A 13,240-nucleotide genomic window follows, 5' to 3' on the forward strand; every position below is an offset into this window, starting at 1 on the left:
AACAAACTTTTACCATATGATCTTTTCTGTATTATATTATGTTCTACCTTTTTTGTAGTTTGTTACTGAATATAGTGGTTTTAAAAGAATCCAAGTTTGTTAGATGCTGGTTATCTATTTTTCTACTATTTTGCAGAAAAAGGATCTGAGTTTGAGGGTGAATCAGCCATAAAAAGAAAATATATCCTAGATGGTCCAGTGGAACAGGTCAAAGTTCAGCTAGCATTTTCTAGCAGTTTCCCTCATAAAACAAATACTGTACTGTTGCTGCTACAGACAGAGCATAAGTAAGTTGCTGTGGGATTAAACCAATCTGTAAAATATCATAAGACACACTGCTACCAAATATTTATATTTAAAATTTGATGTGTATTTCAGGCGAAATTACAACTTGCTTGTTTCATTGTCAAGTAATGGACACCTAACATTTAGGGAAGATCAAGAAGGTTCATCTCTCATAGCCAATGTTGCTGATCGAAATTTTTTGAATGGTGCCAGACATTCTGTGTATTTTCAGAGAAAAAATGACAACACAACTAAGTTATTGGTAAGAATTTTCACTCATTACCTTTATCTGTAACATCGCACATTCTGTTTTATATATATATATATGCATGTGGGAATGGGAGGGAAAAACATCTATAATGCAGTTTGTACAATTAGTAGGTTTGCTTAGGAGGAAATCATTCTTAACAGACTCTATATTTTAAAGGCTGATTTAGTCTTTTTCAGGTCTCACACTAGTTAACATTTTAGTATGTGAAGGAATAACAGTTTGTTCCTTACAGCTTCCTTTGTTGCTTTTACAATCACTTATTTTGAGGAAAAATCTAAATGTGTATTGAAAGGATAGGCTAATGACGAATGGAAACATTTTATGAACACAGTAGACAAGAAACTCAGAGTCACAAAAACAGAAGTGGATATGCATGTGAGATTGTTTGGGCATACTGTGTCTCTAGATCATTTTATCAACCACCAGACCGCCCAAATGTTACCAGAACCTTAAAAGAAAGCCTTAACTTGCTAGTATATATGTTCCCCAACCATCTTATTATCAGTGGAGGAGATTTTAATTATCTAACAATTGGTTAGGATAATTATGGTTTTGTAAGTGGTGGGCACAGAAAAAGAAACATCCTACAAAACAATATTGTTTGTTTTCTCTGAAAACTATGTAGAACAGATAGTTTAGAGGCCCATTCATACAGGAGATATATTAGATCTAGTGAAAACAAGGACCTGACTTCTTCGAGGGTGTCCACATTGAAACTGGTATCAGTGACCATGAGGCAGTTGTATCATAAAAAAGATTATTAAATTACAATGAGTAACTGAAACAAGTAGGAAGATTTATTTGTTCAGTGAACTAAATAAAGAGACAGTGATGTCATGACTCCAGAATTTTTCCCAGAGACATTTAAGTCTCATCTTTATCCATGATAATGATGCAAGCCGAAGAAATGACTTAAAATTTGTGCCACAGGAAGGACTTGAACCTAGGTCTTCTGGCTTACTAAGCAGAAATGCTAGCTATTACAGCAACACAGCATTATAGTCAACATTGGTGCAGGAATGATCCAAGTCGAGTGCCTTCCCCAACACACACTTCAGTTCACATCCTCAGCTTATTTTTCCCCTACATTGTCACTATTGTGAGGGCTCTCCAGCAATGGAATAGCACCCCTGCATATCATTGATAAAGATGAGACTGAAATGTCTTGGGAAAAAATTTCATTATAAGATCTATAAGATAAAATGTGAGTACAGGACTTCCCCATTAAGTCCAACACTCAGGTGCTATTCCAATGCCTGAGAACCCTGGAAATAGTGACAATGTATGGGGGAAATAAGCAAAGATATGAACTGAAGTTTGTTTTGTGGAGGGCATCCGAGTTGGCTAGTTCGTGCAGCAATGTTGACATAGTAATGGTTAGCATATCTGCCTAGTAAGCAAGAAAACGTGTGTTCAAGTCCCACCTGTGGCACAAACTTTAATTCATTTCTTCAGCTTCCATCATTATTGTAGAACTCAAAACATTTAGCCCTGGCCAAAGGCATGTGAAGGAACCATGACTGAAGTTAAGAAAAACAGTTGTCCAGTGTCCAAGCATTGGATAGTTACATACCTAGTAAAACAGTCTATGGTGGGAGCATCCCTCCAATGTATACAGTCTCATTAAACAAAATTGGAAAGTTGCTGCTCGTCATATAGTGAAGATGCTGTGTCACAGATAGGCACAACAAAAAGACTGTCACAAATAAACCGTTCGGCCATTAAGGCCTTCATCGACAATAGATAGGAACTTTCCCTGCAATACATTCTACGTTCATGTAACCCTCGTGGCCTCAACCTTCATTAGTCACTGTCCTCACCCATCCAGCCCCTTCCCTGTCCCCATTCCAACACTACACAGCCGTCATTCCATCATCACACCCAGTCTTATTACTTTTCTCCTGTTCCACTACTTCCCCCCCCCCCCCCCTCCTCACCTCTTCGCTCCCCTCCATCTAACCTGCAACACTTCCCAGTCCACCACCCCTACCATGCTATCTCTCCTTCTCCCCACCCCAGTCTCCTCGTTACCCCCACCCAGACGCCACTCCCATCAGGCACTGGTGCAGCTGCTCACAGTGTGGTTTCAGTTGCCTGAGACTGCAGTCATGTGTGAGAATTGCATTGGCACACGCGTACACTTGTGTGTGTGTGTGTGTGTGTGTGCGTGTGTGTGTGTGTGTGTGTGTGTGCGCGCGCGCGCGCGCGCGCGCGCATGTCTGTTGTCTGTTGTTGATGAAGGCCTCAATGGCCAAAAGCTTTATTTATGACAGTCTTTTTGTTGTGCCTGTCTACGACTCAGCATGTCTGCTATATGGTGAGTATCAACTTTCCTATTCATAAACTTTTAAAGGAACAGCAATTATTGCACAATAACAGCGAAAAAAAGAATGAGCTATACATAGAGAGATATTAAATGAAAGGCATTTGGCTCTCAAAAGGGTAAAGCATGAAGCCTTCAGTAACTACCATACCAGAATGGAATAATGACAATGTTGTGAAAAGAATAGACTGTTACTCAACATGAAAAGTAAGCTTTTGCCCAGAAAGCCTTCTTCTGAATTAGACAACACACACACACACGCACACACACACACACACACACATTCATGTGTGTGTGTGTGTGTGTGTGTGTGTGTGTGTGTGTGTGTGTTTTGTCTTATTCAGGAGAAGGCTTTTTGGCTGAAAGCTTATTTGTTTAGCGGTCTTTTTGTTACACCTGTCTGCAAGTCAACATTTCCACTATATGGTGAGTAGCAGTCTATCCTTTTCACAATATTGTCACTATTCCATCCTGGATTTTCCATTTTTGGTTTTACCATCCTAGAATCTTATCAGAAGACCTCTCACAAAACCCAAAGAAAGTCTTGTCAGGTGTAAAGATGTCTACTGCACTTAAGTTAGTATCCAGGCAGTCACGGTTGACACAGGAACTGAAATTGAGGGTTGCAAAGCAAAATCTAAATGCTGAACTCCTTTTTCAAATGTTCATTTAACAAGGGGGAATCCAGGTGTACTGTCTTAGTTTAATTCTCATAGCACTGCAAAGATGGATGGTATACATATTAATGCCAGTGTTGTTGAGAAACAGCTGAAATCATTAAAAATGAGCAAGGCCCAATGGCTTGATGGATACCTTATTAGATTCTATACGGAAGCTACAGCTAAGTTAGCTCCTATTTCAACTGTAATATACCACCCCCAAAGAAAAATTGCACCCAGTATTATTACAGTATATTGATAATTTTTACTTATGGACCGTCTGACAGCAACTGAATAAAACACAATTTTAGTGCCATACGCGTTTCGCCTTTATTTTCTGCAAGGTATCATCAGTGGCACTGAATGCTTGTTTTAATGCAATGCATTGCATTAATGCAATGCTGTGGAATGTGGGAAAAAACCACAAATCGGCGTTCATAAGAAGAAGAACGACACCAAAAATGCAACAGGAGCATAATATGTAAGAAATTGTCCAAGCAACCTGCCACTGATGATGCCTTGCAGAAAATAAAGGCGAAGTGCATCTGGCACTAAAATTGTGTTTTATTCAGTTGCTGTCAGACGGTCCATAAGTGAAAATTATCAATATACCGTAATATTACACGCAACTGAGGAAGACAGGACTACAAAAGTTGAAGATGTACCCAGTAGTTGGAAAAAAGCACATGTAACACCCACGTAAATATTAATGGTAGCAGAAGTGATCCACAAGACTGCTGTACAGTATTACTAACATCTGTCTGTGGTAGAATCATAAAACTTATTTTCAGCTCAAACATAATGAGCTGCAATAACTGACTGTTGTCCTCTGGTGCGGTGGCAAAAATAAATGTTTAAACCCAGCAGTAGCCATAAAACGTCCAAAACTGTACTGAATGCTTTCTCAAAAAAAATTATTTTGTACAGTTAGTTCAGGTGCCCACTCAAAGAATAAAATAATGATTGCTAAAACAACTTGACCTCTTAGCAACAAGTAATCCTGAGCAAATAGGGAGCATCATGAAGGATACATAGATTAGTGACCACAAGGCTGTTGTAGGAAAAATGAATGCCATAACACTCAAAACCAGCAAAAATAAATGCAAAGTACATCTGTTTAAAAATGCAGATGAATTTTGCTTGACGGATTTCTAAGAGATAGTCTCCACTCCTTCCAATCTGACAATGTAAGCATAGACCAGATGTGTTTTGAATTCAAAGAAATCGTATCGACAGCAACTGAGAGATATAAACCACATAAATTAATAAGTGATGGTACACAAAATTGGTCAAAACACTGTTGTTGGAGCAACGAAAAAAGCATGACAAATTTGAAGGAATATAAAATCCCCAAGATTGGCAAAATGGTGGTGTCGCTGATGGCAGTGGCACTAAAGCGGAGTTGCTAAACACTTCACCAAAGAAGATGAAGTAAATATTCCAGAATTCAAATCAAGAACAACTGCTAACATGAGTAACTTAGATGTGCATATGCTCATTGTAGTGAAGCAGCTTACATCATTTAAAAAAGATCAGCCTCTGATTCAGATTGTATACCAGCCAACTTCCTTCACATTATGTAGATACAATAGCTTCATGCTTAGCAATCGTGTACAACTGGTCACTCATCGAAATTTCTGAACCTGAAGACTGGAAAGTTGCACAAGCCACAACAATACACAAGAAAGAAAACAGGATTTATCTGCTGAATTACAGACCCATATCACTAATGTCAATTTGCAATAGGGTTTCATAACACACTGTGTTTGAACATTATGAATCACCATAAAAGAAATGATTTATTGACAGTAAGCACAGATTCAGAAAATATTATTCTTGTGAGACACAACTAGCTCTTTATTCTCATGAAGTAATGGGTGCTATTGACAGGTGATGTCAAATTGATTCCATATTTTTAGATTTCCAGAATGCAATTTTGTCACCTTTCCTGACAAACATCTTCTAACAAATTGAACACATATGGAGTATTGTCTCAGTTGTGCAACTGTATTCATGAGTTCCTGTCAGAAAGTCTTAGTTTATAGTGATTAATGGAAAGTCATGAAGTAAAACTGAAGTAATATTTGACAATGAAAATAACCAATTTTTGACAATAGAATAGAATTTATCTTATAATTAAATTTTCCTTGAGACATTTAAGTCTAATCTTTATCTAGGATAATGATGGAAGATGAAGAAATGAATTAAAATTTATGCCACTGTCAGGACTCGAACCCATGTGTCCTTGCTTACTAGGCAGGATTGTTGACTATTACACCACAGCACTATGATCAACATTGCTGCATGGACTACCCAAGTCCAATTCCCTCCCCAACACAAACTTCAGTTCACATCTTCAGCTTATTTTCCCCCTAAATCGTCACTATTGCTGCAGCTCTCTGGCATTGGACATAATGGAGAAATCCTGTGCCTCAGGTGATCTTATAGATCTTCCAGTGCTGGAGAGCCCTGGCAGTAGTGATGATTTATGGGGAAAGTAAGCTGAAGATATGAATTGAAGTTTGTGTTGGGGAGGGCATTGGACTTAAGTAGTCCATGCAGCAATTTTTGACATTAGTGCTGTGGTGATGTAGTGGTCAGCATTCCTGCCTAGTAAGCAAGGAGACCTGGGTTCTAGTCCTGGCCATAGTACAAATTTTAATTCATTTATTTAACTTCCATAATTATCATAGATAATGGAATTGGACAGATAAAAAATCTACTCACTGTGTGGCAGCGGGAGAACACACACATAAAGAAAGGTTTTACTTATGTAAGCTTCTGAAGCCAGTGGCTCCTTCTTCTGGCAGAAGGTTTGAAGGGGGAGGAAGAGAGGTGAATGGAAAGGAACATGAGAGGTTTAGGAAAAGGCAGAAGGTTTGGAGGGGACGGAACAGTGGTGAAGGGAAAGGAACAGGAGAGGTTTAGGAAAAGAGGTTGAGTTTAGTAAATCCACCAAGAACCCCAGGTCAGGGGAGACTTACCAGATGGGATGGGAAGTAAAGGCTTATTGCTGGGAATTCCACTGTATGAGTAGAGGCTACCAGTCATAGTGTGCACTGCTGTTGGCCACCCCAGCACCCTCTGTCAAGTGTCCTGCTGAAATACGTGTCCACAGTAGCATGTTCTCATCCTCACTATTGTACACAGAATATCTGTGTCACCATTACAGCATCGTCCTGTGTATTGCTATTATTATTATTATTATTATTATTATTATTATTATTATTATGTAGTATTTTGTCTCTAAGCAGGTCTGGTTCATCGGATGAAGAATTCTGATGTCAATGTTCCCTGTCTTCAGCTTCTTCCTTCAGTCTTCTGTATCTCTTTCCATCTTTCATGTCATCCAAATATTGAATTCTTCTTCTTCCCTCCTTCAGTTCCTTTGATCTCCCTTTCAGTGAGGTTGTATACGAGCCCCTCATGCTAAGTACATGTCTGATCCAGTTGGCCTTTCTCTGAAGAATAGTATTCAGAATAGTTTTCTTGTCCTGTATTGTTCTCAGTACATTGTCGTTTGTCACCTCATCTGTCACTTGATCTTTTCTATCTCCTCCAGAAGTACATTTTGAAACTTTCCAGGTTTATTCCTCCATTTTCCTCATGGTCTGCATCACTGCTTCACACACTGCAATGCACAATGCACCAGATGTAGCACTTCACCAGTTTCTTCCTTAATTCCAAGCTCAGCTTGCTGGTCAACAGAGTCCTCTTCTTGAAAACGAAGTCTTTCATGACGGCACTGATAGGTAAAACATTCTTGGTTTTCTTGTTGCGTCAATTTGGGATAAAATTTCAAGCTTTTGACGAAAACCTCCATCATCATCGACTTCACTGGCTTCACTGCTACTGTGGTGGTCTTATATAGCCTGTGAACGGCTTCTGATTGGTTGGCTTGTGATTGTCAGTGATTATGTACTGCTGTCACAGATGGTGTCAATTTCTGCACTGGTGGCACCACCGCTTCCGTGGGAGTGTAAACCCTGCAAAGGATGTCTCTGCTGCTTCTCTGCATCGAGCACTTGTTTCCATACACCGCTCAAATAGAATCCACTATCGTGGTTAAAGTTCTTCTTGCTCATTCTTATTTCAACAGCCTCCTTAATAGCAGAATCCCAGTATGTGGGGGCATGGGACAAATTTTTAGTTTCATTGAACAGTATTTTATGTTTGTTCATGAGGCTGTGCTCCGCAATTGCTGGTTCCTCCAGTTCTCTAATTTTAATATGCCGTTGTTGTTGTGCACAGCAGTTGGAAATGGTACTAATGGTCTGACCAATGTAACTGCGTCCACACTCACACAGGATATTGTAAATTCCAGGGACCCTGAGGCCCAGACTGTCCTTAACAGGGCACATCATCTCCATAATTTTCTTAGAAGGACGAAAAATCAGTCTTATACCCCGTCTACCCAGGACTCTTCTTGTTTTGCTGGATGTAGCACACAAAAAGGAAGAACCACAATCAGTGTTTCATCCTGTGAGTGTGCAGCTTTTTCATGTTTCCTTTTCTTGGAGATTGCTGCCTTTATATTGTGTGCACCATAGCCATTCTTTTGGAACACATACTTCAGATGGTTAATTTCGTACTTGAAGTGGTCCTCATCAGAAACAGTTTTTGCTCTATATATCAACTTGTTCAAAATGGGTCTCTTCTGAACAGGATTATGGAAGCTCTGTGCATTAAGGTAAAAATCGGTATGCCTCTGCTTACAGTACACAGAGTGGCTGAGACAACTGCCTGCTTGTTGTTGTACTAAAACATCTAAGAATGGAAACCTTCCTTCCTTCTCCAACTCAACAGTGAACCGGATGTTCCGATGTATGCTGCTCATGTGTTCCATGAATTGTTCGAGAGCTCCTGTGCCATGTGGCTGTGCACAACACCAACAGCATATTAAAAATAGTGAACTGGAGAAATCGGCAATTGCGGAGCACTGTCTCATACCTCCACATACTGGGATTCTGTTATTAAGGAGGCTGTTGAAATATGAATGAGTGGGAAGAACTTACACTGTGATAGTGGTGAGCGGTGTATGGAAATGAGCACTCAATGCAGAGAAGCACCAGAGACATTCCTTGCAGGGTTTACACTCCCACAGAAGTGATGGTGCCACCAGCGCAGAGACATTGGCACCATCTGTGACTAATCAGAAGCCGCCACGGGCTATATAGGGCCACCACAGCAGCAGTGAAGACAGTCAGTTGCTCCTGACGATGACGATGGAGGCTATCATCAAAAGCTTGAGATTTTATCCCAAATTGATGTGGCAAGAAAACTGAGAATGTGACTTTGGAAGTGGCAGTTCATACCCGAATTTCATTTTTACAGTGGGCATCTTTTGTCAGAAAGTTTCCCGACTACTTGAACAGCATTACATTCTCTGCTTTTCACTTGTTTACAGTTTCTCCCATTTTGATATTCGTATCACTTTTGATTTCCTTGCAGTTTCCACTAATCGGCTCATCATGTATTGCAGTTATCTTTGATTTTTGGGGAGCACTGCTATGTCATCTGCATACTTAATGGTGTTGATGAGTCATTATCCTATTCTGAAGTTTTCACATCTTTTCAAAGCTTCTGTTGCCAGCCCTTCTTCATACAGTTTGAAGCAACTCAGCTATAGACAACATCCTTGTCTGACCCCTCTCCCTATTTCCATGCTGTTTGTGTCTCCATGTTTAGTCACATCTTTAATCTTTGTCCCAGGTACAAGTTGAGGATTAGTCTTTGATTGTCCACTTAATTCCTATCTCCATGAGGATGTTCATCAATTTTGTGCAGTTGACTGTGTTGAAACACTTCTGCCAGTCTGTAAAAAAAGTACAAACTTTTTTGTTAACAGCCAAACCCTCATCCAACAAAATCCTCACCTTGCCGATGATGTTTCTGGTTCTTTTTCCTTTGCTATATCAAAACTGGTCCTCTCCCATTACTTCTTCAATTTTGGGTTCCAGCCATCTGTTGAGTATTCTTTTGATGATCTTCACCATGTGTGAGATCACACTAATTGTTCTGTAATCACTACGTTTTTTGACTTTTTATTACTTCTCAAGAGCAATCGTTGTGACATCCAAAAAGTCCTGAGGCCATTCTCCAGTTTTGTAGATTGTGTTGTTGAGTTATGTCAATGCCTTCAAACCTCCGTTTCCAATTTCTTTCTGCAAATCCACTCATATGTTGTAGTCTCCTGTACCTTTCCTCCTCTTATGCCTTAATCACCTTCTTCACTTCCATTGTCAGTATGATGAGCTCTTTTTTGTCTTCATCAGTAGCCTCCTCTGTCTCTATTTCAATGTCTTATGGAACACATTACTTATTGCAGAGTTCCTTTACGTATTCTTCCCATGTTTTTAGCATGTCTGCTTGCTCAATAACCATTTATACTCTAGAGTCTCCAATTCCAAAGGTCATTATTCCTCTGGTCTTGGTCCCTCCCAGCTCCTCCATTTTCTGGTACCTTCCTCTTCTTTATAGTTCTTTGCATATTTCTTCTATGTACTTTCCTTTGCTTTGTCTGTTTCTCTCCTGATTTCATTTTTAAGTCTTTTGTATTCTTCTTCTTTAACATTTTTACACTTTGTCCTTTCCTCCAGCTTATCCAGCATTTTATTGGTGATCCGGGGTTTCCTCACTCTCTTTGCTTGCCTCCTTGCCTCCCAACTCCAATCTTTAAGAAATTCCATGTAACCAGTTTATCTTTTTGCCACTGCTCTTTTGCACTTACATTTTCCCCTCTCACTTTGTTAAATTGTTGCTGCAAAATTCTCTTACTGCCTCACAGTTCTCTCTTAGCTTTTCCATGTCCCATCTCTGTTTTCTTCTTTCACACTGTCAGATCTTCTTTAATCTTGTACAGATTTCTGCAACCAAAAGTTGTAATCCTAGTCTTCATTGGCAGCTTGCATAGACTTGGCATCTTTCACACCACCCCTAGACCTCTGTTTGATGAGGAAGTAGTCTAACCAATATCTGTTAATTTCTTCTGGGCTCTTTCATGTGTACAGTTTACTCTTCCTTTTGTTGAACTAAGTGTTCATCACCATCAACTTGCTTCACTGACAGAATTCCATTGGCATCTCACCTCAGTCATTTCTTCTTCCTAATCCATATTGTCCCACAATGTTTGCTTCCCTACCTTTTCCAGTGACACTATTCCAGTTGCCTATGATTATGGTGTTTATTCTTCCTCTGCCTTCAGAGTGTATGATATCTTTTATTTCATCACACATTTCCTCCACTTAATCATCAAGATCTGATGTTGGCATGTGCAGTTGAACTATCAGAATGTCTGTTGGTTCTGCACTTATTTTCACAAACATTAAACAACAACTATGGCTCACCACTTTGGCCACATTTTGCACTGTATGATTTCTCATCACTATTGCTGCATCATATGCAAAACTTTTTCCATTAGAATAAAAAATTGTGTAATTTCCTGACACTACTTCACCACTGTCTGCCCACCTCACTTCACTTAAAACCCATTATGTTCACTTCACATTTCTTCATTTCTATCTTCATATTTACCAGTTTTCCTGCTCTTTGAAGTGTTCTTACATTCAATGTCCCAATTCTGAAATTAAAATAGCCCTTCCTTTTGATGACACCCCCTGAAGTACTCCCCACCTGGGGACCCAAATGGGGGAGTAGTTCACCTCCGCAGTTTTTTACTCTAGGAACTGCCATCATTATTCTCTGTCTTCCGACATCCAGGAAATATAATCATGTGTTAGTCTAACCATTTCCTTTCATTATCGCAGTATCATGGCCAAAGATACAGACTATTATTGGTTTCGCTCATGAGTCTTTCATCTTCATCCATCTGAAGCATCATTTACTCTGTGCTTCAAATCAGTACTGGTGCCTAATTCTGTCCAGTATCAGCCTACCCAGTTCATTAATTGCTGACAACCATGACATGGGCATTGGATTGGAGGGTTGCCTCTTCTGCCGTAGTGATGATGTACATTTCTGCCTTCACCACCATTGAAGTCTTCACTGTTTCCTGGCAAGGACCCTCACAAGGAACTATCACCCAGGCCAGGTGACCCAAGGCTTTTTTTAAAGAGGCTTTACTCTTCTCCCATCTCCTTTCTCAACCAGGCTTGGAAATGGCTATGGCAGAGTTCATCCCTCACACAACCAACAACTCTTCTTTGGTGTTTCTGTGATTTTAACATGGCCAGTGTAGGATCCCATGCTGTGCTAGTTAGTATCCCGTGCCTCTGTTCAGTGGATTAGCTGAGCTGTGAATTTCCACTACTTCTTTAATAATGTTGTCGCAGTACAAAGGGGTCAATTGGAGAATTTTGCTGGTTTTGTATTCCATATTATGTCCTGTACTAAGGCAGTTTTCGGCCATTGCAGATTTCTCTGCCTGGTCCATATGCGTTCTTCTTCGATGTTGAACACATCTGTCTTCGATAGTGAGGCAAGTTTTTGCTATGTATGTCATCCTGCGGTTACATGGAATGTTATAGACACCATATCTTTTTAAATGAAGATCATCTTTCTCTGGATCTAGAAGAGTTCTGAGTTTTTTTGGCAGATTAAAGAAAAATTTAACTTTTTTCTCCAATAATCTTCCTATTTTTGAAGAAACATCACCAATGTATGGCAAAACAACCATTCCTGATTGTTCTTCACTTTCTTCCAGCTTCCCACTTTGTCTAGCATGCACCAGACATAAGGCACTGCAAATCTTCTGTTCAGAATATCCGTTCTCTAAAAATATGGCATAGCTCATCACATAAGCTGTCTGAATCTGATATGGCTTGTGCTCTGTGGACCAATGTCCTAAGCACACAACTTCATTGTGCAGTATGGCAACAGCTGGTGGCCTGTAAGTATAAGTCCATGTGTGTAGCTTTACAGTACACAGCATGACCAAAGGTACCATTCTCTTTTCTGGCTAAAACATCTAGCAGCACAATTGAACCCTTTAGTGGGAAAATTTGAACACCATATTTGCAACTCCAAATATTTTGTCAGTTTGGTCAAGAACTTGTGACTTGCACCATCAGATATTCTTGTTAGTTTCAATGTTGTCTCACTTTTCACTTGAATCCTATTGCAGGAACCACTATTGCTCATTGGTGAGAAGTTAGAAGAGGAACTTGTTGATTTCTTTAAGCACGTGCTCACCTGACTTACTTTTCACTCAATGACCAACAATTTGAACAGACTGATGGTGTCATAATGTGTAGTTCCTTGTCACCCATTGTGGCTAATTTTTTTATGGAAGATTTCAAGGAGAGAACACTACAGTCAGCAGAGTTGAAACCTATGTGCATTTGGCAATATGTGGATGACATCTTTTTCATCTGGCTCCATGGAACTGCATTGCTGGATTCATTTTGGAACTTCTAAATTCTCTTCATTTGAACATAAATTTTACAATGGAGTTGGAGAAAAATGGTGAAGTAATGTTCCTGGACATGTTGATGCAGAGAAAAGAGGGTGGCACCTTGGGTCACACTGTGTACCATAAAACTACACAGACAGACTTATACTTACAGGCCACCAGCTGTCACCATCCTGCACAATGAAGTGGGGTATATGGGATGTTGATTCACAGAACTTGAGCCATATGAAATTCAGACAGCTTATCTATGAGCTACACCACCTCCATTCCATATTTTTAGACAATTGATATTCTGAAGAGGGGATTCATCATGCGTTATGCCTGGTGCATAC

The 13,240-nt window shown here is 39.7% G+C and overlaps 1 protein-coding gene across 6 annotated transcripts in view; it reads left to right on the plus strand.

Moving 5' to 3' along the window:
• The window catches only part of LOC124788247 (neurexin-4), a 545,350-nt gene that overhangs the window by 403,297 nt on the left and 128,813 nt on the right, over positions 1–13,240 (plus strand). For all 6 annotated transcript variants that reach the window (XR_007016075.1, XM_047255435.1, XM_047255434.1 and 3 more), the window contains exons 26-27: positions 137–287; positions 379–547. Coding sequence is in view for 5 of the 6 variants with exons in the window: in XM_047255435.1 (XP_047111391.1) it covers positions 137–287; positions 379–547 (320 nt within the window). In the remaining variant the exon portion in view is untranslated. The remainder of the gene's footprint in view (positions 1–136; positions 288–378; positions 548–13,240) is intronic.

This window comes from Schistocerca piceifrons, chromosome 3, assembly GCF_021461385.2.
Source record: "Schistocerca piceifrons isolate TAMUIC-IGC-003096 chromosome 3, iqSchPice1.1, whole genome shotgun sequence".
Lineage (NCBI taxonomy): Eukaryota > Metazoa > Arthropoda > Insecta > Orthoptera > Acrididae > Schistocerca > Schistocerca piceifrons.